At 30.8% G+C, this 25880-nt stretch overlaps 1 protein-coding gene across 2 annotated transcripts in view; it reads left to right on the top strand.

The window, feature by feature from the left end:
• Positions 1-25880, top strand: part of LOC106680237 (Scaffold attachment factor B) — a 47996-nt gene that overhangs the window by 5654 nt on the left and 16462 nt on the right. For both annotated transcript variants that reach the window (XM_014419790.3, XM_014419799.3), the window contains exons 4-14: positions 3338-3757; positions 7946-8038; positions 8116-8143; positions 9355-9448; positions 13596-13621; positions 13701-13795; positions 16790-16939; positions 18080-18302; positions 21393-21849; positions 21928-22047; positions 23494-23607. In XM_014419790.3, the coding sequence (XP_014275276.1) occupies positions 3338-3757; positions 7946-8038; positions 8116-8143; positions 9355-9448; positions 13596-13621; positions 13701-13795; positions 16790-16939; positions 18080-18302; positions 21393-21849; positions 21928-22047; positions 23494-23607 (1820 nt within the window). The remainder of the gene's footprint in view (positions 1-3337; positions 3758-7945; positions 8039-8115; positions 8144-9354; positions 9449-13595; positions 13622-13700; positions 13796-16789; positions 16940-18079; positions 18303-21392; positions 21850-21927; positions 22048-23493; positions 23608-25880) is intronic.

Genomic DNA, 25880 nt, shown 5'->3' with positions numbered 1-25880 from the left:
TTAGAGTTCTTATCCATCATAGCAATTTAAGAAAACATTGCATTTTAGTAAGGTCAGATTTTGAATATATTTGTTCTTGGTTTAGATATAAACGGTACATTATTAGCTGTACGAATAAGTTTCTGCCATTTTCTATCAAGAATTAGGGATATATTGTGAAAGGGCAAAACATTACATTATATTAAATGTATTTTCCCACCACCACTTTGGAAAAATTGTTCTTTTGAGGCTACCCACGACCCAGTTTTTGATATCTTCATGCGACCTAAAGCACTGCTCAAACAGACCATACGCCACTGCCAAGTGATTATCTGTAGGGCCAATGACTGGAGAATATAGTGATTAGAATATGACTTCCCAATTGAGTGTTACCAAATAGGTTTTGACTGGTGGCCCAACATGCAGACGAACATTATCATGTAGGAGAATAATATTATGCCATGTTTAGAGTAGTAATGTTTTTCTTGAGTGCTTAGCTCAATCTCATTAGTTATGTTCGGTAAAGATCTCAAGTAATGGTTTTTACCGGTATAAGCAACTCATATTTGAGTTTCTGCCATGAATATTCGTTTTGGCTGTCAATTTTAAGCATGCTCAGGTGGTCCCCATGCTTTTTTCGAGTAGGAAAAAAAAAAAAAATTGAAGGTGGCATTTCCATTAGATATTTGAAATGGTCGAATTTCTTCATTAAAAGAGATTCGAATAATTCAAACTTTCTGTAAATGTGGTATAGATGTCTCATTTTAATTAGTAGATTTATTATCTCTATAATTATTGCATTTTAGTAGGCCCAGATTTAAAAATATTTGAATCTGGTTTGGACATAAATGCTATATTAAATGTTTCAGGTAACATTACCATTTACATCATCTTGTGTGTATTTATTGAAAGTTATTTGAAAACAACAAGATTATTATGGAATTTGTGAACTGACATGAAAAATGGAAATTTTTATTTATCACTGCGTTGTAGTGGAGGTTATAGTAGCTGTGTGTGTTTAGACAGTTGAATACCCTTAGGTCTCAACTTCCTTGAGCTCCGATAGCTCTTCTTCCCATCACCCCTGGGGGGCTAAGACATTTATCGTCTAATAGACACCTGTAGTATTATAGGAATATAACCTTATGTAGGAATTTCTAAAAAAACAAAGTAAGGGTGTTAGATGCATTATATATGTGAAATAGGCAGATTTCTTTACGTAAAGATATGCAGACAGTTTAAATTTTCTGGAAATGGGGATAGCTACAGTAGGAAGGTTTCACATTATTGTAATTTAGTAGATTTATTACCTTTTAAAATTATTGCATTTTAGTAGGCCCAGATTTAAAAATATTTGAATCTGGTTTGGACATAAATGCTATATTAAAAGTTTCAAATAATATTATTTACATCATCTTGTGTGTATTTATTGAAAGTTATTTGAAAACTACAAGATTATAACGTGATATGTGAACTGTCATAAAAAATTAAAATTTTTATCTGTTCTTGCGTCGTAGTGAAGGTCATGTCATAGTAGATGAGTGACCTTTGACCTTAACTTTCTTGAGGATCAGATAGCTCTTCTTCTAATCAACCCTGTGTATGCCAGATATTTATGATTTAACAGACTCCTGCAGTAAATCTGCCATTTTATTATAGGAATTTAACCTTATCCAGGAATTTCGAAATAAAATAAAAAGTTGCATGCATTACGTATGTATTTATGTAAACAGATGCAGACAGTCCAAACTTTCTGTAAATGGGAAAGTGTTCAGCAGAAAGGTGTGTCACATTATGGTGATTTAGTAGATTTATTATCAGTTTATATTAGTAGGCCCAGATTTTAATAATGGTTTAATCTGGTTTGGACATAAATGCTATATTAAATGTTAAAAATAACATCGCTTAAATCATCTGATCGTGTATTGAAAGTCATTTGGAAACCACAAGATTATTGAATTTTTGAGCTAAATTTGAAAACAGAATTTGTTGTCTATTATTCTGTTGTTGTGGGGTCTTATAGTAGCTGTGCGTGTTTAAACAGGTTTCTTGAGATTCTCAGCTTTCTTGAGAATCGGATAGCTCTCCTTCAAATCCACTCGGTGTGGTTTAGACATCTAGTATCTAAAAGACTCCTGTGCTGGAATCAGTGACCTGTAAGAATAGAACCTTAGCCTTAAGTTAAGGCTTTACCTGCATTGGATTTGTGTAAGTTCATTCGCGATAAAATACGCGAACATTCCAAACTTTACATAAATTAAAGAAAGGTGTCATAATTAAATTTAATATTAGTTTAATTATCTAATTATTATCTCTAAAATTATTGCATTTTAGTAGGCCCAGATTTTAAAAATATTTGAATCTGGTTTGGACATAAATGCTATATTAAAAGTTTCAAATAACATTATCATTTACACCTTGTGAGTATTGAAAGTTATTTGAAAACTACAAGATTATTGAATTTGTGAAATGAAATGAAAAATGAAAAATGAAAATCTTTCATCATTGTATTCTTGTGAGGGTTGAAGACGTCTGGTGTCTGACAACTAATGTAGTAAATGTGGCTGAATTGGTTACCCAGAGGAATGTAACCTTATTATTAAAGGAATATAACCTTATTTAGGAATATAAAAAAAAGTGTGACATTACTTGCTTTTGATATTTGAGATTTGCTAATTCCTTTGCATAAAAAGATGGGGACAGTCAAACTTTGTGAGTGAGTGGGTGTACAGTATGAAGGTGTCGATCGCTCATAATAAGAAATCATATTTGATTCATTACTTTAACTGATGATTTTTTTTTTTTTTTAATTTGGCACGAACGCAATGTGTTCAATAAGGCCTATTTTGTGCCAATTACAAACAAGCCAGTGCTGCGGTGAGCTCATTAGAACTTAAGTTTGGTAGATTCCAAGAAGCTTATTAAGCTTAAGAGGTTGATCAGCTCGCACTGCTTGGGATCCACCCCGAAAAGTGTAAACCCTCACCCCTGCAAAACGGTCACACCGACAAATAATGTGATAGGCCGTCTTATCCTCAGCATTGCAGAATCTACACAAGGGTGGCTCTGTTAACTTGAGATTAAACATATGTTTATTTAATCTACAGTGACCTGTATAGATCCCAGTAATTATCCTAAGATAGGTCCTGTCCAGTCGCGTCCCCTATTGGGTTCTTTCAAGGAACATCTTAGCCTGTCTTAGCCTTTTATTGAACCTATGACCCTTGGCTTTTAATCCATATTCTGTAGTTTTCTTTCTATAGAAAGAATACTACTTTATTTTATATTACTTTGCTTTAATACTTGAAGCAAGAACTAATAGAATAGCATTATTTTAATTTTTTTTTTTAATTTATAGGAAACTAAAGAAACAGTTATGAAAGTAGAATCAAAAGATGTAAAGAAGGAAGAATCGAAAGAAGAAGTAAAGAAGGAAGAATCAAAAGAAGGTACAATTAAGGAAGAGTCAAACGAAGAGGCAAAGAAAGAAGAAAAGGTTGAAGGAGCTAAACCACAACTCGATGAACCTATGGAAACTGAAGTAGAAAAGGAAGAGGATAATGAAATAAAATTAAAAACAGAGGAAGGTGAAATTAAAGAGGAAAAACCTGAGGCTAATGAAGCAAAAGAAGCTGAAGAAGAAGGTGAAAAAGATGTAAGCAGAGATGAAGATATTTATAAAGATGAAGAAGAAGAAGAACCTAAAGATTATGAAGAAGGAGAAGAAATCGAAGAAGGAGAGGAAATAGAGCATCATGACGAAGATTCAAAAACTGATGTAAGTTTTTTTCTTTTCTTAAAGTTCTTATTATATTAGTCTTTGTTATTTTATTTATTTCTCCATTACATGGTGATGATGAGGTGAATTGTTCTTACATTAGAAATGTATTTCATATAATTTTTAATTGAAACTCGGGTTATTGTTATTGAATGTAATTTGAAATAATGCAGGGTTATGTTGAGCCTATATCTCCAGGGACAGTCCCATTTTTTATCAGTTCTGTGTCCTGCCATAAATCATGGAATGTAATTTGTTCCTTATTTTGGTGATAATTTAGTTTTAGTCTGAAGTATTTTTGTCCAGTAGCGTTGTAGTTACATTGCTGGGTGATTTTAAGAGTTTTTTCATTGATTTTGAAAATGGCCCAATGCGAGTTGGTAATACCAGCACTGCATTTCCGTAAGGTAACATCACGTTCTCACCAAAATGTCTGCCTCTGTGTGTGTCTAATTTTTTTCAAGATTCACTATTGCTTGAAATTTTTCTAGTCTTTTTTTTTCTTCATATAATAGTTTTGTTTTTCATTCTTATCTTTTCTAGTCAATATCTAAAAATAACTAGGTTATTACTAGCCTGGGAGCACGGGTAGCCCCGAGTTAAGGAGTGTGGCTACTAACTTCAAGGACCCGAGTTCGAATCTGGCTGGGCAGAAAATTGTTTTCTGAGACATTGTAGTCGAGAGTCAGCTCCCGTGGGTTCTGGAGCCCTCCTGGGGTCCACCCAGCCTCTTGAATTGGATAAAAATCTGGCGGTCGAGCGTGATTTAACCAAATCACCTCCTTGCACTACCGTCGGTCAAGTAACAGTGCTTCCTTACAAAGTACTGAATCCCTGACCCTTGATGGGTTGTAGCGGTACTGATTTTAATTTTTTATTGCCAGGCAGTGGTAAGATACATCCCTAGGTTTTCTATGTTTTTTTTATGTCTACAAAAATGACCATTTCTGACCATCCGGAACTGTATAGAGCATATGTAGAACGGATTTTTCCCTTCCAGAGCCTGTAATGCCCATGCTCCATACTCTGTCGGTCAAAAGTGGTTGTTGGTACTGACCTTTCATTTTTAGATAATTATAGTAAATTGTGAACAAGGTCATTTCAATTTTATTGTTGGTTCATTGCTTCGGCCTAACTGGCTACCCTGAGGTACAGTCTGCTAGGATTTGGGAATTGAAAGAAAATTCTGTTACTGACTATTGTTTCTTACGAAATATTTGAAGTTTTTATTTTAATGTTAAAAATTCTTTTTTCCCTCTATTTGTCCCAACTGTTAGGGTTCTCAATGTGGTGATAAAGTATAATCAAAATTATATATACATTTTTTAGATTATTATTTAGGAGATTTATTTATTTATGGTTGAACATGAGTGTGACGATATTAATTTTTTTTTTTTTCATTTTCCAGCTGGAAAGCAATATACATTATTTTATTATTATTCAGTTTTTATAGTATGAATGGGTTAAAGATGTCTCATTTTAATTAGTAGATTAATTATCACTTTAATTATTGCATTTTAGTAAGCCCAGATTTAAATATATTTGAATCTGGTTTGGAAACGAATGCTATATTAAATGTTTCAAATAACATTATCATTTACATCATCTTATGAGTAGCGAAAGTTATTTGAAAACTACAAGATGATTGAATTTTTTCACTGATATGAATCATTTAGAGTTCTTATCCATCATAGCAATTTAAGAAAACATTGCATTTTAGTAGGGCCAGATTTGAATATATTTGTTCTTGTTTTAGGTATAAATGGTATATTATTAGCTGTACAACTAAGTTTCTGCCATTTTCTATAAGAATTAGGGATATATTGTGAAAGGGCAATACATCATAATATTATTCAATGTATTTTTCCCACCACCTCATTGAAAGAATTCTTCATGTTTTGAGACTACCCACGACACAATTTTTCGTATCTTCATACGATGTAAAGCACTGCTCAAACAGATCATATGCCACTCCCAAGTGGGGTGGGGAATGACTTCCCACTGGAGTCTTTCTAAGTAGGTTCTGACTGGTGCTCAACATGCAGACGAACATTATGTAGAAGAATAATATAATGCCATGTTTGGAGTTGTAATGAGCATATTTTTCCTTGAGAGCTTAGTTCAATCTCATTAGTCATGTTAGGTAAAGATCTTAAGCAATGGTTTTTATCAGTATGTGCAACTCATAATATTTGGTGTTTATGGAAGCCCTGCAGCAGCATTTCACCTACGCAAAATCCTCTTGACTTCAGTTCTGGTGGAACCCAATTTCCTTTATTGAACGGTGGACATTTTTTTTTTCATGATTAAATTTTTTTTATTGGCGGAAACTTATTTATACTCCTAATAATAAAAGTTTCTAATATTATATACATCGTCCTTATGTGTATTAAAAATTATTTGATATGAATTATAAGAATTCTTACCTATCATGCCAATTTAAGAAAATCATTGCATTTTAGTAGGCCCAGATTTTAAAAATATTTGAATCTGGTTTGGACATAAATGCTATATAAGTGTTTTCAAATTATATTATCATTTACATTATCTTTTGTGAATGAAAATTATTTGAAAACTACAAGGTTATTGAATTTTTGCTCCCTTTTGAATAATAAAAATTCTTATATCTATCATAGTATTTTATTATACCCATATTTTATTAATATCTGAAGCTTTTTTGGACTTACAATACTATATTAGAAGTTTCAAATAATATTGATGTTAACATGATAATTTCAATACTTACTTCACAGTGTTGCTAAGTACATTTCCATACTGTTTACAAACAATACAATTAAATAAATGGAATATGGTCTGGGTGCGGTAAAAAAAAAAAACTCAAATTGTAATAATGATTTTAATTGAGCCAACGTTTCACCCCATGTTGCAGCGCTTTGTGAGAGCTTAAAAAGATGCAAACACTTAACATAATAAAAAAGTAAATGGAAAATTAGAGGGGTATAGAATCAAACGTAAAAATAAAATGTTATAAACAATAAATGAAAACGGAAATAGTAACAGATAAAAAGAAGAAATATAAAAGGAAGTACAAACTAAGAGATGAAAAAGGGGGATAAGAATAAAATCAAGAAAAACAAAGAAAATGAACGAAATGTTTTGACAGAATTCAAAGTCAGAGTGAATCGTTTGTATCGGGAGGAGTGGGAATGGTAGTTAATTACATAACATTTGAACATAATTTTAAAGTAAACAGTTTAGAAAACAAAGAAAATACTAAAATTAGGTAAACAATATATAATAAAATACATAATAGGAGTGGAAGAAATATTTAAGAAAAATAAATAAATAAAACAGAAGAAATAAAGTTAAAGGAATGGGATACAATAAATATAAATGATATAGAAAGACAATATACCCAATGAATAGGGATACAGAGGTATGTAAATTGTATAATAGCAAAATTAATTATAAAGTAATTAATGTAAGTATACTTCATGCAATACAATTAAAGTATACATGTATATTGCTGTTCAACCTTTCGCTTTGAACAGCCCTGAAAATTGGGGCGAAATGCCGGGCATTAAAATAGTTATAAGATAGCTATTTATAAAATAGCTATTTGTTCTTTTTTTGACCGCAACCCTGACCATCTTCTTTTGTTTAAATACAATTAAGGTTCTCTCTTTTAGGAAAATTACAACTTTTTAATTAATTTTCCTTTAATCATATTTTTCGTCAAATTAGTAGAAATGTACTTAGAACCACTGTGAAGTAAGCCATCGATATGTAACAAAAAATGTGGCTCACACTATGTTGGCGATTTTATTATGTAATTTGACTGAGGAAAATCTGTTTCTTTTTCTATTTTATTTAATGAATATGTTATACTGTTTTATTTATTGAGAAGTGAAAACGTTTCACTTTTCATCTGATCGAAGTCTATTTGTTCACGACAACAATTTTTTTTTTTCACTTCAAAAAAAAACATCCAGAACCTGAATGGTCTTCTGTAGACTAGGACTGTTTCTTGTTGAACAGTTGTGCAAGAAGGTGACGGAACTTTTTGGCTTCTAAGGGCTTACTGCTTGTAGAAATTTTGTTTTTGGAATTCCTTGGTTTAATATAAATAATGTTTTTTTCTTTCTTTCAATTTGTTTGGATTAGTTGTGGAATTTTTTTTTAAATATATATATATATAATTGAATATAATTTTTTTTTTTTCATTAGGAAAAAAATGATAATGACATGAATGGTCTTGACAATGAAGATTCCATCAACTTGACATTAGGAGAAGAAGACGAAAAACTTATGGCTGGTGAAGTAAGTTTGTTTTATTTTATTCTGTTCTTTCTATAAATATCTATTCTCTAGATTAATTAGTCATTTTTTTTTTACAGGTTGATCTTTTGACAAGAGATGGGAAAGGTATGATTCATTCCTTCTTTTTTTTTTTTTTATTTTATATGTTTTTTCACTTCATTTTTTCAACTAAACATGGCAGTGCTAAGTTTCTTCGTGACCCTTATTTAAATAAAATATATACAATGGTTGGTATGAATTTAGATCATGTTCATACACACTGATTTTTCTGACTGAAAAATTAGAATATTTGCTTTTAATATTTTTAAAATCGGTTGTTCATTATTCGAAAGTATATAATTTGTGATGCACTTTTTTTCTTAGTTAAAAAGTTAATTTATATCCAAATTGTGTTTTAAAAAAGTTATTACTTTTGTTTTATTTTAAAAGCTCTCTCAATATATATGAAACAATTCCCATTTAGTTTTTAGGAAATTATGATCTCCAAAAAAAAAAAGTTCGTTTCATTATTTATTAGTAGCTTAGTTGCTTAACTTTTTTTTTTTCTTTCATTACAAAAGTTTAACTTGTCTCCTGTTGTTCAATTTCGTGACCTGTTTTTTTACTGTAGTACAAATATGTTAAACTGTTGGGAATTTCATGGTTTCTTTCTAAACTTTAATTTCATTTTTATCAAGTTTATTTTTTTCAATTTAGTAAAAAAAAAAAAAAAATCTAATTACTCTTATTTTTTTAAAAAAAATTATTTAATTTTTCTTTCTGCCTTATTTTTACATTTTTTATGCATATTAGTACTAAGTTGCTTAAATTTCAATTTTTTTTTTTTTTTATTTCATTATGATATGATGTAAATAATATTGTCAACCTCTTAATTTTTATTCTTATCCCAAACTTTCTTCTTTTTAATTCTTGAAGTATTTTTATTTTACTGCCCTTTTATAATATTTTTCCTAACAGTGTTAACTATAAATTTAAGACTAATAACCGTTTTTGATTTTAAACTAATATCCGTTTTTAAGTTCATTTTTGCAGTATTCATTTTCTTTTCTTCTGAAAATACGAATGAAGAAAACTGCAGATTACGATGGATGAATTGTTTAACAGTGGATGTAGCTTTCTTCCACTGCTTCTTTATTTTGAATTATGATATATATTTGAAGCAGATAATGTTATCTGCTGATATGATATGTGCTTAAGAAGTAGTGGAAGGCTGCAAAGCTCTGAAAAGTCATCAAAAAAGCCTCCATTCTTATTGGTGTGGAAACTTGACAAGTGAAGAAAAAATATAGTTACTGATTGATTGGTGTCTGCCTCAGATTTGAAGGAGCGTGGCGTCAGCAGACTCACATCGTCGAAGAAAGCAGCATCAGGACAGGAGCAGCAGAGGAAGTCTGACGTTCGGATTACCAGGTGATTACAGTACCACTACAAAAAAAAAATGCATCTAGTTTACTTGTCTGCCCTACACCACTTCCTCCCTAAGTGGTGAACCCCTAGGTACATCCCCTCTTCTTGAGCTGCTAAGAAGATGTCTGATCCAGAGAACACATGAAGATGTCAGCCCAGAAAATTTGTTCATCATGAAGATTTATTGTCTCCGACAGGTTTGTTATGTGGGATTAAAGAGGTCTTCCCGATAATGAGATCCCCTGCTAACATTTTTCTGGCAAATGGAATATTATGAGGATGTATTTTATTGTTCGGCTGTCAAGTCATCAACTAGCTGATCTCATAAAAGAAGTTTTTTTTTATATAAGGCTTTTAATTATTTATTATTTCATTTAGATTTTAAACACATGTTTTTATTTTTTTAATTTTGTTTTTGTCGAATTCAGCATAATTAGTTTGATATAGGCAATTTAATTTCTGTATTAATACCTAATATGTCTGTTGGAATAAGGGGTAGAATTTTATTTTTATTGTTTAGTTTCCATTTGATTAGAGACTAGTGTTATTTTGTGAAAATATTTTTCATTATCGATATAACCTTGAAAGTTTTGGGTTTTCATCCAAAATGATTCAGTTTTGCAGTTTGATCAGCAATTTTTTTTCTTTCTTGTGTTGCATTTCAGTGAAGCTTAAAAATATGATGTGGATTTCTTTGCAATATTTTAACCAAAATTTTGTGAAAGTGAGAAGTTCTTTAATGAATGAACATCTAATTGATGAAGTTTCATTTGAATTCTACGAAGCGCTTCTACATAAAAAATGTGGATTTGTTTTAAGTTATTAGTGCTCATCTCGATTACAACATATTGTATGATATTCTGGAGGGAAATTCCAATTTATGTATTTAAAAAAAAAATCCACTAACCTTGTGTCTGAAATTAGCTGTTGGAGACATAATTCATTGATTATACTGTGTCTCAATAGTATGACAATCGTTTGCAAGTTGTGGTAGCGATTACCGAAGAAATATCTTTGATAACATTAAAGAGGAAAAGATGGAAATTCTTTAATTTTCAAATGAACTTTAATTTTTCTTTTGGCCATAAAGATAAAAAAAAACTACCTGCACAGTTATTGTATCGAAAAGAAATTTATTCTTTTGTGCCTCTTGAACTGGATGGATGAAGTGGAAGCAAGAAATAATCAACCATCTCGTTGACTTTGTTAAAATACTGACCGTTTCAGTAATAAAACAAAATTAAATGAAGTTGTAGTATCAAATTTATAATGTACACAATGATTGTATCCAAAAGAAACTAGATCTTTTGTGCTTCTTTAATTGGATAAAATGGGAGCAAGAAATATTCAACTTTCTCGTTGATTCTTATTAAAATATGGGTAGTTTTATCAATAAAACAAAATTTAATGAAGTTAATTTTAAGATAAATGTGTTATGAAAAAACAAAACCTTATTAATTAATTAGCTTTTATTGACCCATTGACATGAGACTTGGTCAATCTAGTATATTTTTTGTATAATATTAAATTTATATTCAACTTTTGTTGTGTGAAATGTTTACTTCTTAAAAATTTAGTGATTAGATTTAAAAATTAATGCATCAACATCAGACTTCTTGATTGCAAATATGTTGTGAAACTTCTAGTTTTATCTATCATTGACACTCAAGGATTTAAGTTCCGGTTTTCACAACCAAGTTTACTTATCTTTTAACTTTTTGTTTAGTATTAAACTGTTATATTACCTGGATTATTGTATTAATGAAAGCTCTAGGTTTCTGGTTTACATTTTTCTATTTTATTTATTGTTCTTTACTAGTATAGTTAAAACGTTATGGACCAGAGCGATCCTGGATCCCCACACTGAACGGACTGCCTAAAAATTATGTTGTTCTTTCAACATTTGTGTTTCTAGGATATTGGTCTCCTTAGACATTTATGGCGTATGGAGTGAGGCAGGAATAGTGGGATAGTCTGTTGGGCTTCTACATGCCACTGCTGTTGATTATAAATAATTTATTTTTATTCTCTTATTATACCGTTCTTTTTTGTATGTGGGAATATACATTTTAGTTTAAAGTGTGGTACTCCCTAGTCTCTTTTCTAACTGCATCTGTCCAGTAGGTGCAGCCCTCCTTGTCTGTCCAATTACTTCCTCCAGGATGCTAGAGCTTGGTGCAGCCTCTCTGTGGCTTCCACTTGGTGGCCAAGCGTTTCCTAATGTAAAGTGTGTTGGGCCCATCACCTGTAGATGAACTCTGAAGAAGGGATAGTTCTCTTCTTCAGTCAAATGGGTAAGGATAGTGACTAGGGCATAAAAAAGACCACAGTCTTTCTTGATAAACTGACTTAGTGTCCTTCCATGGTTCCAGTGTCCATAGTACATGTTTTGTTTCGGGGACTCCACAGCTTAAACACTTAAGGATTTATGTTCTTTCTGAAGCTCACCAGCTTTCCCTGAAACCATCTGTGTCATGTTAGGATTTGTTGAATCCAGCAGTCTGAAAGGACCCCTCTAGCCTTCAGTATTGCCTGGACGAATTTGAACTTCCTCGGAGTTATGCCCTTATGGCTTGCCGCTCACTGCTCGGGCCATCTGGTTTTTTCATTTTGTTTTCACTCTTTCTTGGCCCATAATTACCACCCTCCATGTACACCTACATTACTGCTACGAATAGTGAAAATTAGATTGGCTAAGAATTCTACAAATTTTTTCTCCAGCCACTGTCACAACTTCCAGGGGTGCCTGAACGATCCTTGAACCACTGGCAATCAAAATCACATAAACAGGAAATTAGCCTCTTTTATTGTTATTATAGTATTCTGAACCATAATTTAATGATAATAAGAGAATATAATGTTGGTCCGCCCATAGCTCAGTAGTTGAAGACACAGTCTTACCAATTTGATGTCTTTTGATGTTGCCGGTTCGAATCCAGCCTTGGGCGTCCCAAAAAATGAAAAACTTTGACCCCCAACCGTGGTTAGGCAGTATAGGAGTCCAATGGGAATCTTGGCCAAAAAAAATTATATATATTTATATATGTAATGTTGGTCCAGAATTTATTTCAAATAGACTTTTTTATTTTTGTAGCATTAATAATATTCTCCTCTTTGATAGATTTTCCTTCCTAGATGTATATTTTATTCCTATGTTTAACTATAAAATGTTAAATCATTTTTACAAATTAGTTTCTGTTTTCTGGCAGTTTCTCTTATAGGAAGTTGTTCTTGTTAAGGTTGAGTCTACTGAATATCTTTTTTGTGAAAGGAATATTTTTTTCATTTTAGGTGTTAATTTTGATTGTTGTTGGTATGAAGGGGAAGGGTACACAATTTATTGCTAAAACAAATAGTGTTGTTAGACCTACATTAATTATTATTTATTTAATATTTGAGGAAAAACATGCATTAGAATAATTAATCATTGACTTGTTAATGATTTTATTTTTTCTTCATCTTGTATACTTATATTAATCTCTCCATTGGTGGTAAGGATTCAATTCATTTTTTAATTTTACCCTAATTCATATAACAATAGAATGTTATTCTTTAAATACTTAACTTAGATTTAATTTAAAGATTGATTAACGATAATTCTGTACTTTATGTTGCTTTATAATGGTATACTCAACTCCTAATTATTTATGGAATCGAATGGTGTGTGTGTGATTGCAGCGGATGACCAAAATTAGGGTTAACCCACATGTTTAAAAGAAGGTTGTAGACCCAGTAAAAAATATTTCACATTGAACATAGAATTAAATTTATCACTTTGTTATTAGAACAAGTAATATGTTATTTAAAATAATAATTTGTTTCTGCATTATAAGATAAAAAAAGTTTTGAAAATAAGTAGTCACTTGTTTTTGTAATTTTTTAAAAATCTGATTAAATTTCATGTAAAACAAGTTTATCAGTCTGTTACACGTTATTTTGTTTTATCTCACCATTTCTGCATGTCCATGTAAATTTGTTTTCTTCATTTATATATTTGTGGATAAAAGGATCTTGGATGATTATACTGTTAATAATTGGAGTTGACTATTATTTTTGTCTGTTTTGGTTTTTAAGTTCTAATTTATCACTTTAATTTTCTTCTTAGCAAAATTACTCTTTGTATTTTAATCTTATTTGTTTGAACTTTCAGCCCAGATAAAGCAGCTGATGATAAAGGTAATTTATTTATAATTTTATTATGATATTTTTGCATTAGTGAGACAATATTTTAATAAACTAATTTTTCTATTCATAGACAAAAAGAGCAACCATCGCAACTTATGGGTCAGTGGTCTTTCCTCTATTACCCGTGCTACTGATTTACGACATGTTTTCTCTAAACATGGAAAGGTATTGTAAATTTAGTTTATGTAATTGTTAATGACTAATTTGATCATAAATTATTTCCCGTATGTAACATTATCTTCTTTATGATTAATATATTTTTGGTAATGTTCAAACTATAAACCCTGATATGTTGCCAGTTTCCATAACACCAAATATTATTTTGTAAGAGATGGTTAGGGTTGTCATTTGTTTTCATATTTATTATTTGAACAAATACACTTCACTTAATGAACAGCTTACTGATCGTTGAAAAGTTTTTTTGTTTTTTTCAGTAATTAAATCTCAATCAATTTTAAAAGGTATTTAAGACAGAAACTTGTAATGGTCAAAGAAACTGCCTACTCAAAAACATATGAGATATTGACTTTCCTCTCTGGAGCCAAACAAAAGCACTGCCTTCTGTGGTTGTACCTTTATTGGTTAACAATTAAATGTTTCTTAAACTAATTTTTTATTTTCGAAGCTATAGAAAAAAAATTTAATGAAGAGTGTATCGGTGATTGTTTTCCCTTATTGCACCAGTTTGTAACCTTCAGTGAAATTAATTTGTCTTACATTATAAAATCCATTTTTGTTGATCACCTATCAGAGCTTTTAAAAATAGTTCAAAAAATACTTTGAAGCAGATAATGATAAATTTACATGTATTCAAGACCCATTTAGAGCCAAGGCTCCTACAAAATTTACTTCTTTAGAAGACGAATCTCTTATTGACTTGCCTTGCAATAATACTTTTATTTAAAAGTATTATTATTAGTTTAAAAGTATTATTATTTACAAAATAAAAATTTGGTAACTTATGGTACTTTATGATTTTTGGATATCAGTAAAAGAGGAATATCCACTGCTTAGTGATAAAGCTCTACGAATAATAATTCCATTTGCTACATCCTATTTGTGCAAAGCTGCGTTTTCGGCTGTCATTGTAATAAAAAGTAAATATCGCTCGAAATTAAAGTTGAACAAGAAATGAGGGCCAGGGTCCCCATATCCAATTTTATTCCGAGATTTAAGAATTTGTGAAGTGAACATCAAGCCCATACGTCCCATTAATAATTTTAATCATCAATGGATGTTCAATAAATTGTTTGTGAATTTAAAATTTGTGTTAATTTATTTTTCAACTAACCTAACCACGTGGTTGTTGCCCAGTCTCAATACACCGAAACAGTTGAAATTATATATTTTATATTATATTAAGGAATATACTAAGTACCTGTTCTTAATTTTTTGCTTTTGAAAAGAAAAGTTTTCCAATTTTTCAAGAAAGTAAAAATTTAGTAAAAAATCTGATGTATGAAGGGCACTGTGGAAAAAATTTAGGGAGCTGCAAACCGAAAAAGATTGGGAACCTCTGTATTAGACAATTAGTGAAAATGGAAATAATAACAAATAAAAAGTAGATAAATTGGAAATATTACAGATTAAAATACAGAAAATTAGAATAAAATAAAGGTAAAGAAAAAGGAAACCTTTCTGAATGATGGCAAGCTGAGGAATGAGCTTGGGGTAGATGCAAAGTATTACAGGATAGGGGAGTGAGTGTATTTGACGGTTAACAAATGATATTACATAAAATAACATTAAAGTAAGGTAATACTAGGGAATATAAGAAAGTATTAAATATTTAGGTAGACTTTAAGTGATAATATACATAATAAGAGGAAGAAACTTATATAAAAATCTTTTTTTTTTTTTTTTTTTTATTTATTGATATTTACAACTGTATAAAAAATACAACAAGTAAATTTGATCATAATGATATGATACAGGATGTAGAGAAACTACCCAGTAGTAGAACTCTAAAAACAGTTTACAATATAAGGTCACGAGGCCATCTTCTTTTCAGGCGCCTCGGAGGATTGCCAGGAATGGAAGAGAAAGCAAGGTTAGAAACTAGTGAGTTTATTATGGAAGGAATAATATCGGGTTCGGGCTAGATCGGTTACATAAGGGACATTTAGGTCTTTATGGATGGTTTTATTAGTAACAAAATAAGGAGCATCGAGGATTTTACAAAGGATTTTGAATTGTAAAGATTGGATACAAGAGGAATTTGAATGTTCAGTATATAAAAATCTAAACCTAAATTTTGTCTGTTTATATTTTTTTAATGTAATTTCTCCCCTTATCATGTATATTATTTAATGTCTTCCTATATTTAATATTTCCTTTATTATATTATCTATCCTATTTATGATCTCAATAATTATATATTGTAATTTAATATTTTAGAAAATTTTTCATTTTTTTCTTTTATTGTGCTAAATTGAAAAAAAAAAATAGATTTTTGCAGCATATTTTGCAATTTTTTAGCCTAATTAAATGGTTTCGATTTTAATAGCATAAAATTAGGACCATATTATATTTTATACTCATATAAAAAATATGAGGTAAGGCTAACCATTGTTTAACAAATAAAGAGCCCTATTCAACCTTAAGAAAAGAAAAAAAAAAGTGATGCGTATTTTTGAAATAGTATTAATCAGTGTTGTTTAGTAACAATGAAGAATTTCTCTTGAATGATCTTCATTGTTCTTTATAAAATGCGTCATATGTTACTGGTTTTAACTTGAATTTCCTCTCATCCTTCATTATTCCGTCTGACTTCAAACTGATCACTGACGCTGGCTCATTTCAGTCTTACTTTTTAGTGGTAAGGTTACTTTCATTCAATCATAGTTATACAAGCATGGTCAACAGCTAAGTTGACTTATGTAGGATTTGGGTATTGTATTAAAATTTTTATGTTTTTACTGCAAGTTTTTGTCATTTTGAGTTTATTTTTTAACTGCACAACAATCTGGTTTCTATAACCGATTTTTGCCAAGCTTTGGTTAGAAATTTGTGAGATTTTGTACTTGTAAATTGCGTGGGTGTTGGAGGAAGTGCTTTTTGCGGGTTCATTTTTTTTTTTTTTTTTTTTAAGATATAATAGAGTACTGTATTAGTTTAATTATAATTTCTTAGTTTACATTTATTTTTTTATTTTTTTAGGTGGTGGCTGCTAAAGTTGTCACAAATGCTAAAACTCCTGGTGCCAGGTGTTATGGTTTTGTAACGATGGCAACAATCGAAGATGCTCAAAAATGTATTACTGGCTTGAATTTGACCGAACTTCATGGACGACTTATCTCCGTAGAAGCCGTATGTAAATTTATTTTTAATGTGTGTTCTTAGTATGTTTCTTGTGGGAATTTTAATATATACTGTATTGAAAATAATACTTCAGACAGTAGCTATAACTACTTTTTTTTTTTTTTTATAGATTTCTTTGTATTTGTACTCTGTGCTAATATATTTTGAAATTAATTGACTGTTAAATATTTAACTTTAAACAATATAGTAATCTGATAAATTATTTACATCATTTCTTTATGACACTGTGTAAATATTTTAGCCAATGATGTGTAAGAATAACAACTAATGCAATTACAGGGTTACTTATTCGACATTTGAAATTGTGTATTATTTAATGAAATCAAAGCAATGCAATTCATATGAAACAAATCTAATCAAGGATTTAACATGAGAATATACATTTAATCTCCACCAGCTGATGAATCAGACCATTCTTTGTGATAGTTGAGAAGGAAGTGTTTCGAATAGAAACTATCTAATTACTGTTTTGATTACTCAAGTAAATAATAAGTGCATTTAATCTTTAATGCACGTTGGAATAGAGGCTTGTAGTGTGATGTAAACAAAATACGGTTATGAAATGAATAGTGTTTCACTGAAACCTGTATTGTTAAAGGAAATATGTAATTAAAATTGCATTTAATCAAAGAAAAATATTTTAATTGCCACAAGATGCTGAAATGGAAAGAAAAACACAGTTCATTGAGAAAGCATTGATAAACTATCACTGATCATGAATGGTGTTCTGGAGATTTCATTGTCACAATTGTTCCAGGTGTTCAAAAAATATGATTAATAAAAAAAAAAAGTACATGTATTTCATTTTATAAATTGAAGCATAATGTAATATTTTTCCTTCGTATGAACCGAATGCATAAGTAATTATATATGGTATCAAAAGCTCAGTTATGTAATCGTTATCTACATCCTACTATCTTCGGCCTAGAGATGTCAAGTTTGCATAAAGTTTGTTTCTCATTGCATCATGAGATTGCTACAATGATCACAAAAGCTGCTTCAGTGTAAGACTACAAGTTCGTGTGTCCTTAATGTTGTCAGAGCCATTTTCCAATATTGCCTTTCAAATTACGTGAAAAAAAAAAGTTTATCCATTGGAATCATGTTTGGGTACTTTTTCATTTTTAGGTAGCTAACCGTCCTACACCTGGGGCTAAGAAGCCTGTTGAAGATCGGAAGAAAATTGATGAAAGGAAAAGGTTAGATGAAAAAAAGAAAACTGAAGAACGGAGGAGAGCAGAGGATAAAAGAAGAACTGAGGAGAAGAGGAAAATAGAACTGTCGCCGAGAAGAAATGAAGAGAAAAGAAGAAAGCGTTCCGATTCAGAAACATTAGTACCACCAGGAACAGGTAAAATATATGCATTGTATAATTTATTTTAATCTTCGTTTTCCACAGGATTCATCTATAATTTGGGCGGTCAAATTCAGTTGTTGGATTGAATGTTCGAAGGTATCCTGTTTTGAATATTCCACTAGGCAAGCATCTTTAAATATTCTAAAAAAATTATTCCGTTATTTTTGGTTACGATTAAAGAAGTGAATACTGCTATTTGAAAAGTATTTATTATTTGCTTCTATATTCCATTGGACTACAACCAGGAGTCAAATTAAAAAGCGATTGCGCTGCCAGAACTGCCTTTGTAAAGTCTGTTGTAAAGTTCACTCGTCTGGTAAACTTCAACTGCATCAATTGGAATAGTGTGGACGATAACTACCTCACAGCTTGAAAATTATTCAATTTTCATTTCCCAGAGAAAGAACTTCAAAAGCAGACTTCGTCTGAGCAAACTTGTTGACTTCTGTGTCTGTTTGAAAAATGAATAAACATAATATTAAAATACAAATTTACCTAAGCTTAAAGTCATAAAATCATAAAATAAATTTGAATTTATTTATTTATTTAGAGAATTAATGTCTATTTATGGGATAGATAGTGTTTTATCGTGGTTTACTGTAGAAAAAAAAAAGCCAGGATCTTAATAAGATTGTTCATTAAGAGGTATCGGTTTAAGAGAATCTTCACTATATATTCATTTTAAGGCTCCAGTGGCAAAACTAAGGGTCACATTTCTTGTCAGAATTAAAACTTCAGTGGCATCTATTTGGCAATTGACATGAAATATCATATCATAGAGAAATAAAACTATTTGGTCCCGCTAAAAATTACTCTCACATATTTGAGAAACTATTTTAAAGAAATTTAAACTTTTCCTGGTTTAAATTTTTTTATATATATATATATATATATTTAGTGTTTAGTCACAAAAATTACTCAGAAAGAACTATGTAGTCATGGAAATTTTTTAGTTTTACTCAAACTTAAAAGAAAAAACTTGGTTTTTCCACTGGGCACCCTTCCTTTTTAATCTATATATATTCTCAAATGTAGTAATACTGAAGCTTGAAGCATAGCAGGATTTTATAGTGGTGAATAGAAGTAATATCCTTCAATTTTGTTTTTCTTTTATTGGCCTCATACTCTTAAGAACTGACATTTCATTTGTTCCAATCCAACGACTAATGTCGGTTAAATGGAAAATCTATCAAGGTAAGTCGGGACAAGTGCAAACTTGAATTTTAAATGTTAGATCTTGGTTGCTTATTGAGAATTTAATTTTTAATAAGGAGATTTGAAAATTTATCACTAAATGTGTCATACTATTCATCTCTACTGAAAAAACATGAAAATTATTAGTTGATTCATTTTATAATTAAAATGTATAAAAGTCTCAACGTAAGCGCAAGTACGTACATGCCACAAAGACATTGAGTTGTGAAGCGTAAATGAATTTCAATATTTCTGTGCTAAAATTGAAGGACTCTTAAGGAAAGAGCTTAAGCCTGTCTCCTCAAAACTGCAATAACATTTTAAATTATTTAAAATTTCATTGAGCATTTTTTCCTGCTAATTCATGGTAGCAAAAGAAAGATATAATTTTTCTATCATTTTAAGGTAATTTTGCTTAATTATATTAGGGAATATATTACATTAAGGCCATAAAATGGGGTGGGATGATACGGCCCACACTTTCCCCTTTTTTCACATCTACTCTCACCCCAACTCTGTAAGTTTTGAAGGGTAAATGAAGACAATTAACACTTCGACCGTAGTTAACAAATTATTGCATGGGAGGAGCATTTATGATAGGCTGTTGTCAAGAAGGGTGGTTACTTTTCTAGCTTGCATTCTGAGTGGTAGAGAGTACTCAATAGCGCCTCCCTTTCACCTTGGATGGTCCTGAACCGTAATTAGCTTTAACCAGCTACGATCATTTTGGGTTCTGTTTCCTTTAAGGATTTTAATTAAATTTATTTTTTGAATTATATACATTTATTTACTTATGTTTTTTTTTTTATCTAAAAAGAATTTTGTTTACATTGTTTTGGAATTTCACATTTTCTAAATGTAGAATTATAGAAAATGCAGTTATTTACAATAAGTTTCTAGAGCCCTTATTCATTAACTAATTTTTTTAAAAAACTTGTATCAACTGATTGCATAAATTGATACATAGTAGACGACATTAGTCATCATGGTTTCAAAATAGATATTCAAACCTTATATGGCTAAATTTTACATTTTATACATTATATAATGCTTATTTAAATTTAAAGAAAAGAAAATATAAAAAAAAAGTTTTTAAGTGATTGGGGAAGGCTTTGCCATCAAAGAATTAAACCTTTGTGATTTTATACTGCTGCTGGTATTAATTCTTAATTCATTAAATAGTTCTAATTTTGATGAATCATGCCCAATTTCTTTAAGATAGGTAACTCTGTGTACTATCAAAATAAGGATGGGAAATAACATCCATCCAACATGTAAGAAGATTAGCAGGGGTATAACTCGTCTAATGTCCATTTAAAGGGGAGGCATACATCCAGTTAGCTACAATAGTTACAATGCTGCAAGATGACAATAACTATTTTAAATAAATCTGTTAAGCTCTTGTCAGAAAAACGTATTTGCCCAGACTTATTTAATATTCTATTGAAAAATCACTAAGTATGGCCAACCTCTAGGGAAGTCAGTAGTTTATAAGTTGTAGTGTTATTATACTTCATCACAACACAAAGATGATAACAAGTATTAAAAAATCTGTTAAGCTCTTGCTGCGACTTATCTAATATTCTATTGAAAAAAATTACTAAATATGGCCAAGCTATAGTTAACTGAGTCACAGATAGTCCTTCAGGACTTCTGTGCTGTTTGTACCTACCTGGTACTAAGTAGTATAACTAGCTTCTTATAAAAATAAATATATTAATTTTTCATTTTTTTCTTTCTCTTGTAGTTTTTAGCTTTAAATCAAATTTAAATTCATTCTTTGAATATTCCATTACAAAATAGTTTTGTACTGTTTCATTTTAATAATACAAATCAATAAATATTTTCTTTTATATGCCCCCTACATTTTATGTGAATGTATAATTTCAGAGGATATGGCTGATGAAAATGGTGATGCAAACGACGCAGACAAAGTTGCCTCTGTCGAAGAAGGTTCAGAAGCAGGAGGTGGTGGTGAATCAATAAGAGCCGAATCTGATCATAGGTCTCGATCTTCGAGGGAGAAGTCTCGAGAGAGGAGAAGGTCTTCATCGCCTAGAAGACCTCATCACCATGGAGTTCTATCCTTTTCTCAAATTAAAGAAGAACGGGACAGGGCTAGGGCTACAGAAAGAGCGAGGGCTGCAAGAGAAGAAGAGAGGCGGAGGCGTGAAAGGCACAGAGCCATTGAAAGGAAGCAGAGGGATGAGGCCATGAGACTGGAAAGAGAAAGAGAAAAGATACGTATTGAAAGAGAACGATTGGAGCGGGAAAGGGCCGAGCTTCTTAGGCTTGAGAGGGAGAGGTTAGAAAGAGAGAAGGAAGATCTGAAACGGCAACAGCTAAAGTATGTCTATAAAACGATCTGTTAATACTCTGATATCTTACCATTTCAACTGTACTAATTGTAAATTCCATTTCAAAGGTTGGAAGAAGCAAGGCGAAATAAGAGAACATTGAGTAGTTCTAGAGATGGGTACGATGATAGGAAGAGAGTAGCGACTGAATCAACTAGGAGATATGAAGCTGTCCATATGTCTCCTCCGTACGTTTCTTGACATTGGCAATACAATTCCAGACAGATAATTAATTTCTTGTCTTAATTCCTCTATATTTTAGTAAAATGCTTTTCAAGAAACAATATCATTATCTTCTTTTCGTTCATATACACTCTCTTTCTCTTAGAAAATGTTTTGTTCAAATAGTCAATAGGGATTTATATATTAAGAAAACTTATCATTGCATTTTAAATTAATTTATTTATGGATTGCAATGAATAATAAGCTTTTAATGTTTTACATATAAGAAGATGGTCTGTGTTCCCGTCATAAAAAGTACAAATAGTTTATAACTATTTGTTCTTTTTTTGACCGCAACCCTGATCATCTTGTTATATTTAAGTTTTAGGGTCACCTATGTTTACATATATATGTAATTCATTTTATGTTTTACTTTTTCTCCCTTTTCTCGGATAATACAGATAGAGTAAGTTTCTCAACCTAGTACTGAGCGAATCGGAGAAATTGTTAATCCACCAGAGCAGCACTGAACTGAACTGAACTCAATGGAAATTGATCATCTCTTTATTAAGTGCTTGAATCGCTGAGGGCTCATAAGTTCTAGTGGCTGGTTGAGTTGGTCTTTTAGATGTAACTTCATAGTTTTGTTTCCGAAATTTATGATCTTACACAGTTCCTCGTCTCCAAAATGGAATATTTTGTTCTGAAGAAACTTCAATAGGTTAAATAACGAGATACATGTTTTATACAGATGAGAACTTTTAGAATTAATTTTGTTTTCTTGAATTTAAAAAAAGTATATTTAGTACAGAAATAATAAAAAACATGACTTAATAATTGATACTAAACTAAATAGTTTAAAAAGTAGGAGAAGAATAAATTCGAAGATGGAGAGAAACTCAATTAACCTTATAATTCAGCAGGAATACTTTAAAATTAAGATATTTTGATTAAATTTGAAGTTAATAATATATTAAAGTTAAGACAAGTTGAGTTCAATTTCAATTTATTAATTTTCTTTGAATAATAATCCGAGAAGTTCGATTTTAATCTAGTTTAACTATTCTTTTTGATCCTCTATTTGTAAGCACTATACACTGGAATTTTTCTTTTCCATGTTTAATGTCCCCTTCTGGGAGTCCCCTTAATTGTTAGTGTAATTCCGCTTGTATGTCAGCTCGAAATACTTTACAATACCATGGTACTTTAAGGCTAAATATTCACAGCATTTGTAATTACTTTTTATGAACAAAATATTATAGTCTTATCTATATTATAGTATTATCTTCAAGTTTAATAACCTTCTGCTTGATTGAAACATGTCTATGATCTCTACCTAAATGATTGTCCACGGCTACTGGATTATATTAATGGTAGATTCCATTGATGAAATTAGTGTCAGGTTTAAAAAATTTCCTAATAAATTTTGTTAATTAATGATGATTTAATGAGATTATTAATTTATGATTCAGGCGTGCAGATTATAAGAAAGACTCGCGACGTGAAGCTATTTCTCCTGGACGTGGAAGGTATGAAGATGCTACACGTTCCTCCAGGCGTGATGAACCTACTCGTGTCAAAGAAAGGTAATAACAATAGTTAAAGCATTTCATAAAGATCATTAAATTGTGGTTACTAAGGATTGAGTAATAATAACCCAGCCCAATCACAATTTGTTTTATCAGTTTCTTTGTATAACCATATGTTCAATAAAAAGAACATATATGTTGACAGATTTCCATGATGAGTGTGGAAATGATAAAAGCACACAGACGCTATCATGTTTGCTCTGTCAATACCTTTTACCGTTGATACCTTCAATTTGTAGTTATTCCATCCATAGAAGTAAGTGGTAACATTTCTATAGTCTATACCTTTTCCTCTCGCTAGACCGTAGGTCAAGGTATTTGCCTACGGTCTTGTGAGAGGAGGAGGCGGCTGGCTACTTTCCTTGCTTGCATTCCTCTTTCGTACCTACAGGAATAGTACCCGGTAGGATGAGGTTACCATCTTTAGAGAAATTACGGTAAATGCGTATGTAATATAATACGTCATCCCGTAAGTCTCGTTCTGTATATTCACCAAGAGCCCAAGATGAGAAAAAAGGCATTTATCTCACCCCAATTTTTGATTACTTTAATGAAAACTATGTATAATTAATAGTCAAAATTGATGAGTCTGGGGAGTATAGGTAGAGGTAATAAATAATGGCGGCTGTTTCAAAGCGATAAAAAAAAAAATTTTCTTTCGGAGCTCTATATCTTAAAAAGTAGGAACAACACTAGAAAACCTTAGAGAATATCATTTAAAGAAGAGTAAATTTACTAAAATATGAGCCCTAATAGAGTTATTTACTTTAAATAGTTTTCGAGATATAGCTTTTTAAAAAGCAACATTTCATAAAAATGTTATATGGGATGTACTAAAAGATCAGTAGTTAGTGAATTTATTTTGAAAAACTTATATATCAGATAAAGCATTTGACGTACAGATGTCTATTAGTACTCGAATTAAAGCTAGTTTAATGAGCTATAATGTAGTTTATGGTGTTTATCTTCGTAGGAGTAATAGTTTACATGAAATTTGCTAAAATAAATTGATTTATAGTTGTTCGGACAAATTTTCATTTGCCAAATTTATATTCATATGTGAATATCATAAAAACTACTACTCCTACGAAGGTAAATCTCATATACCACTTTATAGTAAGTTAAATTTCCTTTATTTTGAGGAAGTTTTTCATAAATCAAATTTTTGTCTGAAAAACTACATATCAATTTATTTTAGCAAATATCATGAAAACTGCTATTCCTATGAAGGTAAAGGCCAGAAACTTCTTCATAGTCCATTAAACTAGCTTTAATTTGAGTGCTAATAGACATCTGTTCGTCACATAGTTCCTGAGATATAGATTACTCAAAATAAATTAACTAACTACTAATCTTTCAGCAGATTTCTAAGAAATTTTGCTTTTTAAAAAGCTATATCTCGAGAACTATTGGACGTAAATAGCTCTTTTAGCTGATATTTCAGCAAATTTACTCTTCTTTAAATAATGTTCTCTTAGATTTTCTTGTGTAGAGCTCCGAATGAAAAATCAATGTTTTTTTAAAGTTTTGAAACAGCCACCATTTTTTAATCCCCCTATCTATACTTGGCAGACTCATCAATTTTGACTAGTAATTATACATAGTTTTTATTGAAATAATACAAAATTTGGGTAAGATAACTGCCTTTTTTTTCCCGGCTCTTCTACTAAACTACCTTACCCATATTGAAGACCTACTGTTGAGGCCTTCTGGTCAATCGTACATACACATATCTTTTGGAGTCAGATATTATATAACTACCTCAACGATTGATTACCCCGACCTTGGGTCAGTAAATAAGATGTTTAGTATATTCTTCCATCTTTCGTATTGGATATGAAGAGTATTATTTCACGCTAGTTCCCTGTTCGTCACCTCTTTTCTCTACCTGCTTTCCTTTTGTAAGACCCAGTGGCTAGCTACCCTCCGGGCTTACCCCCTTCGTATCTAAAGGAATAGCACCCATTAGTACGAAGGTACCTTCCTGTATGATTTGGCGACTGGCTACCCTACAGGCTTGCATTCCTCTTCATACTTACAGGAATAATACCCAGTAGGACGAGGTTTCCATCCTTAGAGAAATTACAGCTGTCACCACGTAAGTCTCATCCTGTCTATTCAACTCCTAACCATCTACCTTACCTATATTATTGAACTTTGTTTCTTCAATGGTGTATGCTGAATTGGCTTTATTGATAATATTGTAATATGCTCTTTTTGTGTAAATAGTATATTTTGATGTTTAAAGGGTTTTGATATGTTTTATTTTA

Source organism: Halyomorpha halys, unplaced genomic scaffold (genome assembly GCF_000696795.3).
Source record: "Halyomorpha halys isolate HHAL.00 unplaced genomic scaffold, Hhal_1.1 Scaffold16.1, whole genome shotgun sequence".
NCBI classification, from domain to species: Eukaryota; Metazoa; Arthropoda; class Insecta; order Hemiptera; family Pentatomidae; genus Halyomorpha; species Halyomorpha halys.
This window is presented reverse-complemented; position numbering and strand designations above follow the sequence as displayed.